Source organism: Larus michahellis, chromosome 3 (genome assembly GCF_964199755.1).
Source record: "Larus michahellis chromosome 3, bLarMic1.1, whole genome shotgun sequence".
In the NCBI taxonomy this organism is placed as follows: Eukaryota; Metazoa; Chordata; class Aves; order Charadriiformes; family Laridae; genus Larus; species Larus michahellis.
In genome coordinates, this window is record NC_133898.1 from 123,940,323 (window position 1) to 123,947,194 (window position 6,872).

Below are 6,872 nucleotides of genomic sequence, written 5' to 3' on the forward strand. Positions count from 1 at the left end.
TACATGTCAATTCCTCAAGGGGGAAAGAACGGTATTAGAAGTACGAAAGAAGATTCGGACACCGTTAGCCTTCATTCCCTTGAGGCCTTATGTTGCAAATCCTGCTTTCTAATAACTTCTGTTGCTTTTTGTCTCAGAATGCCACCAGTCTGAAGAGCACGATCTCATTGCTTTTCTCTTGTTCTCCTAAAGGTCTCCCTTGAAGCAACCAGCCTCGTGCTATTATAAAAATAGATTTTTCTATCACAACTTAGCTCTGTAGATGTGTCTTTTTGGAAGCAAGATTACTTGTAAGCATGGGAAAGCAGTTAGGGGGCCCTGAGCGCAGCTGTTGTGTGCTTCTACTATGGCAATACTGTTTTATGAAACCAGCTGTCCCAGTATTGAGAACCTGCTCTGACACTTTGTGAGCATTTCATCGTGAACCTTACACTAATTCACGTGATTTGGCTTAAACTGCCTCAGTTCTTCAAAACTGATTTCAGAGCACTTGTATTTGCACTGTAGTAGTGGATTAGTATTACTGCTCTAACAGAGATGTGGTTTGTTGTTTGTTTGTTTTTTTTTTTAGTGGGAAAACTAAACAGCCCCTACTCTGAGGGTGCACGGTTGGCTCAGCCATGGCCACTTCCCTGCTGTGGTCCACTCCTGAAGTCAACCAGTTCTACAGCTGGCCACTACCTGCTCTGTAAGGACAGAAGGAACAGAAGTATTTAGAAACAACACCACAACTAACTTGAGTGAGGCAAACCCCTCTTGTTAACTGCAATTTAAAAAAAGGAGGCTTCTCATTTTGGGAAAAGGGGTGAACAGAGCCCACTTTCCTTTCAGGAACAGAAAGTTTGTACACTTTGAATTTTCTGGAAAGGTTAACTTTATTGTGTATCTTGTCTATGTACATGCAAAACTTGACAACTGATAATCCATATGGTAAATTCAAAGTTAATATTATTTTCTCCATTCCTAGACTGCAAAAACCATTATTAATTTTTAAGCCCTTCACTCACTTCTTTCCAGATTTTATCCTCTATTTTTGAAGTATCATACTCTCGCAGCATATCAAACTCTAGCCACGGCTGGCTCCACTTCTGTGCTTCTTTCATTTTCTTTTCAGGCAGATCAAACTTTATTCCTTTTATATTGTATTTTGGCCTTTCCCACCGTTTTGACCAGGGTTTAGGTTTCATTCGTACCTGCAGCTGGGGTGAAAGATTAAAAAAAATAATTAAAAGGTATGAAGTAATCAGAAGTTTGATTGTGAGCTTAGCAAAAGGCAAGACAACTGCTGCTCTAGCAGCAGGAAAGTAAGAGAAAACAGACCAATTTGTCAGTATGTTAAGGAACTACTACTTACACTGTTAGGAGAAATGCAATTTTGTGTCCACGTGAATGTTGTCACAGTATCTTGTAAAACTTTTCAATTAACACTGTCTTGAATTATTACACAGTCCTTAAACTGACCTGTGAAGTGAACTTATCTCTTGTAGTTCTATTCCTTATTAAGGAAAAAGAAAAGTAGCAAGGAAAGGGAGGAACGATCACTGTAATTTACTGAGCTACGAGACAACACTCTGACAAAGTCTGCTGGTTTCTGGATCTTCTCTGATGCGGATTTTAGCTGACTTCCAAATCCTACCTTCTTTCCCTGACACCACTCCCAGCTCGGTAACAACAGTTCCATAAGAAAAGCTTACCTCTCTGTGGAGTGTTACATAGATGCAAGCAAAGGCCACTACTCCTTGCACGTCTTCTAAATTAACTAAGGATGGTAGATACTTAAATTCTCAACATTCTTTCACTATAGGAATAGCATAAAGACTTGCCTTATTTTGTATACTTTTGTCACCCTGGTAACTAATGTAGCAAAGGCTTCCAGGATATCAGTCAGATATGAAAGTTACCCAAATGATCCTCTACTTTCCCTCCAAAACATGCAGCTCCTACCTTGTTTACAGGAACTTCTTCATGGTCTAAACGAGACATGGGTTTCATATTCACATCGAAAGTGCTATACTCAGGGAGGGCATCTCGCAGGTACATCAGGTTGTCATCCAGCCTCTTTTCCAGCTTCAGAACCTCGATCGCCTGGATTCGAGGATTGTAGAGTTCGTAGCACATTTCAACACCTTAGAGAAAGAAAGTCTGGTTTAATGAATCAAATTCGTTAGAAATACTAACACCTAATTGGGATTACTTCAGTGTTATACGCTCCTGTATTATTCAAGAATTGCTTTTTACTTATACAGAGAACTACCACATAGAGCGCTGCGTGCATGCGTGATTGCACTCGTGCATTGTGTCTGCACAGGCAAATGCAGGTTTCTTTTTTGTAAGTCAAATCTTCGATAACAGAATGGCTTAAGAGACAGACATCAAATGGCTTGAATTTGAGGAACATGAGCTTGGGTTTTAAACTTTACTCCCTTTCGGTTACAATGGCTGTTGCTATCTATCTCACTGTATGTGTAGTGTATATAAAGACACCCACCCCTCTCCTATTTGCTCTCAGAACATCAGTATTTGCATCTCCCCCCATTTTGTCATAAAACAGAATATGAACCTATTATAAAATCTATTGTTTCTTAAATAGTTCACGTATATGTCCCCAGTTCATGCAAACACAGGGCTCAAACTGGGCTAATATTTACATTTTTACTGCCCAGGCTCAAGTATAAGCACAACCATAGTAGATCTAAAAATCACTAAGTATATACACAAAAATTACTAAGCTGTTGCATGGCACACCAGCATCTCTGTGTATAGTTTTAAATTTGCAGTATCTCCTAGTGGGTAGACTCACGATTTCAGTTTAATCTATTGTCATCCTCTCCACAGACTAAATTTCTACACCAAACATCCCATCACGTAGGACGTCAACATCTTTTGCTTACCATTTCTATCTAGCATAATTACTGCAGTTAAAAACCCACCTTGGTCTTCTATAACATTCCGAAGGACAAAGGTAGCGCCAAGTCCTTTGCCTCCTCTTTGAATGCAGATGCCCACAAACCGGATGGCTTTCTCGTTGGCGTACGGATCTGCAGTAGTAACGGCGAGTACACTGCCTGCCAAAAAAAAAAAATCAATTAAAATAAATAGACTGTTCAAGTAAATACGTACCAAAATGCAGGAAGAGAGTCAGACAAAATTTTAGGTTAGTTTTGAAAAGGTTTTATTTTCCATGAAAACTGACAGAAACAGAACAAACTTCTAAGATGCCCTGAATTAATATATTAATTAAGTGATTCTGCAGGTTAACTACGAAGCTTCTTCACCTTTATCTTTTACTCTTCGTTATGCAAACTGAATACAAATAATCTAATGTATTTTCCTTCCTTGAGATTTACTGGTAAACCACATGCTACAGCGTCAGGATTTAAAAAACACACAAGAAACACATTACTATTACACTTTTAATGGAAACTGGATGTAAATACGAATTTAAAATACTAAGAAGTATGTACAGAAACACATACTAGTTGATCTAACATACCTGATACTGTGCTGTTCTGTGATATTCTCTACAACACGAAAACACACCTTTTATCACCCCACCCTACAAAAAATACTGATAAAATTAGGAAAGTTCTAGTGCCGTTACTGACCAACATAGAACTCTGGGATGTTGAAGACTTTCCGCCTCTGTATCATATCCTTTCTTTCTATATAAAATTTAAGAGGATCTGTTCTCCCTCTGGGAGGTATAAATTCAGGGCTCAAGAACCTGTAAGAAAATACAAACTTTTGTAAGTGTAAAAGCAAAAGCATTTGCAGCTCCACCTCACAAACAGTAATGTACACACTTACAGTTGATCTCAAGGTCTGAGTCAAAGGCAGACACAGGACCCATGTCCCCGTCACCTTGTTGCATACTGAAGAGATGCATGACTTTAACAGATGAAAACCTCACACATCAACCCCAAATCTGCAAAAATCTTCACCGCTGTACACTTCTGTCCCTGTTCCACTGCTTTCAGGAACTCTAAAACACTGTTATTGTGCACTGTATCTAGAATACTGTTAGAACACAGTATTTTTAAGGGTTTTTTAAGCACATATCAACATAAATTACCTTAGGTAGAACTTGGCAAATACTTTTTGTGCAATAACGCCTTGGAGCTTTAAGGAGGCGCTCACGCAACTACCAGCCTGCCAGCAGACCTGACCACACTGCGACAAGCACCAGGACACCTCACCTCCTCTCCTCTCTCTGCTTCTGCTTGTCAATAATGACGGGCTTTGGAGGTGGCTGAAATTTTTCCGGCTTCCCATCACTGCTAACTCGATAGCCCGAGGAAGAAAAGCACCCTGTAAAAATAAATTAATTTTAAACCCCCCTGTGCCTTCAAGCCGAACTGCCCCCGGCAGATCCCACCCCCGCAAAGCAGGCCCGGGGCCACCCCTCCGCCCCGCTCTCCGGACAAACAAGCCGGGGCGCGCTGAAGGATAGCGGGCAGGCGGAGGGCGCCGGGCTGAAGGGGGATAAGTGGGATGAGGGACAAGGGCGGTCCTCACGGCCAGGCAGGGCGGCGAAGCCCACCGCCCCCGCGGCGGCACAGCGCGGCACCAGCCTCCCGCAGGCGGCTGCCATGGCGACTGCGGCCACTTCCGTCCCCGCCGGCGCATGCGCGCAGCGCCGCTACGGCCAGCGCATAGGGACAAAGTAGCCCCAAGCGCGAAGCTATGGCTGGCGGTGCGGCCTTCCCGGCTCTGCAGGGCCCGCCTCGGCTCCTGGGGGGCTTCTCCATGCCAGAACCCGGCTGTGGGGCGGCCCGCTTCATACCTGAGGAAGGGGCCCTGGCCTGCCCTGCTGGAGGGTCCGTGGGGCTGTGGCTGGTCCCTGCTTCAGTGGTGGGCCCCTGCTCTGAGGGAGACCCCGAATGGCACCAGGCTGCTGTGTCTGCCCCCTCCCAGGGTGGGGGCGGCTGGCAGGGAGGGTGGTCGGTTGGTCCTGGAGCCAGGTGCCCCTTCAAGGGCGGGAGGAAACAAATGGCAGAATCACAGAATGGTTTGGGTCGGAAGGGACTTCTGGAGATCATCCGGTTCGACCTCCCTGCTGAAGCAGAGCGGGTTCAGATCGAACCTTGAGATCAAACAAAATGGCTCGTTTCAAGCCCATCCCTTAAAGAGATTTCGTGTGGGGGAGAAGCACCCAAAAGCAGGTCGAGAGAGCATGCCCAGCCCTAAGGCAGACGTGGAAGGGGGGAGTGACAGGCCCTGTGGCCTTGGGCTGCAAAGCTGGATCTTCCAGGGTGTTTCTGGGCTCATCAGGGGTGGGATTACAGTGTGGGCACGTTTGTAGGAGCTCCTTGGGACATCAGGGGGTTCCACAACAGTTTATCAACGCTGACTTTGCTGCACAAAAGTGGTTATGTGGTTTCCAGAAACACACTCGTGCACGTTTTCATGATAGAAGGCCTCAGCTAATAATTTTTATCTGGGCCATTGTTAGCTCTATCCATAATTCAGATAACCTGCAGTCCTAGTGATTTCACCATGGTTGGTTCAGAAATTATATACATTGGTATTATTGAGCTACTTCTAATATGTTTGTTTCAGTCAAATTTCCTCAGGTATCAGTAACAGTCTGGATTCAATTAAGCGGCTACGCAGGCAGGAGAGAGGCAAAGTTTAAATGCAGAGTGCAAAGCTATTAAATAACACCCCACTGTTCAAACTTTGCAGAGATTCACTTCAAAATATGCCTGACCTCATCAACTAATTAGATAAATCATGTTGTCTGTGATGTTCCCCCAGCCCCTTTTATTGGTGGCAGCTTTATAGCCTGCCTGAGCCCTGCATTAATGAGAGTTATTTTATAATTTATGATCACCTGTGTGGTTTCTTAACTATGCTTTAGAAGATGATAGGGTGTGCAGAAGACAAGTCACGGTTTTTCTTGATAATCTGCTGATCTAACACGAAGTGAGTTAATAATCAGGACACGGATGGGACAGAAGAGGGCACTCTGACCCTTAAAATACAGAAAAATCGCCACCAACACTGAGCACACCGCTTGAAGCAAGGATTCCTTCTCAAGATTATTCATTTTTTAAGCTTTTGTCGCTACCTCACGCTATTAAAAAGGCAGAAGAATATATCTCAGGGTGGGTTAAGGAATAGAGGGGTAGTTCCAATAGTTTAATAGAGATCCCAAAACAGCTATAAGGAGGTGTGTGGGTTACGACTTGGAAAACTGCAGATTCCTGCCTCACAGCTGTCTTTAAAGAGGAGAATTGGATGCTTCAGTGTAAGGGAGCCATTTCTAACTCCTTGGCTGACCGCTGTTGATTGCAGCCTAACAAGACCATGTCGACAGCCTGATACTGCATCAAGCACAGGGATTTCCAAAGTACTGTAAGTGAACTTCCCTTCACTTGAGGTTACCTGCAGGGCCCTGCACCCTGTGTCTGGTTCCAGCGTGGCCTGCTGAGACGCCCTGACATCAAGGCACCACTGATTTTTGTGGCTAAGCCATTCAGGTGTACCCCAGCTTTCCATTTCTAATGAGCACAAGTGCAGGTTATGAAGGTTGAATTGCAGACAGGTGTTTCCTTAGGTTCGTCTGTTGTACTGTGTGAGCTTCTTACTCGTGGTGGACCTCCACTTCTTGGGTCTCTTTTTTCAGGGACAGCTTGAGTTCAAAATACAGGTTCAAGGGACTCAATTTGAATTTATTTGCTGAGCAGGTCAGACAGAGTAGAGGAAGGGCTGCCTTCCTAATTTTTTTGTTTATATAACACAATCTATGAAAATATGGATCACTTTACAATCGCAGGAGTTAATAATTTCTGTAAAATGCTTCTAGGAGTAGGATGAAATTCATAAAGGCATCACTGTGCTCAGATGATCTGGCAAAGATTAAACAGACT

The 6,872-nt window shown here is 43.9% G+C and overlaps 1 protein-coding gene across 1 annotated transcript; it reads right to left on the reverse strand.

Annotated features, from left to right (window-relative positions):
• Nucleotides 1-569: 569 nt before the first annotated feature.
• MRPL19 (mitochondrial ribosomal protein L19) lies at nt 570-4,629 on the reverse strand. Its single transcript, XM_074582000.1, has 6 exons — nt 4,516-4,629; nt 4,197-4,308; nt 3,606-3,724; nt 2,931-3,065; nt 1,945-2,126; nt 570-1,199 (listed from the first exon to the last, which is right to left on the reverse strand). Exons 1-6 carry the CDS (start codon nt 4,589-4,591, stop codon nt 984-986), a joined length of 840 nt encoding a protein of 279 aa, XP_074438101.1. The 5' UTR covers nt 4,592-4,629; the 3' UTR covers nt 570-983.
• Between the last annotated feature and the right edge of the window lie 2,243 nt (nt 4,630-6,872).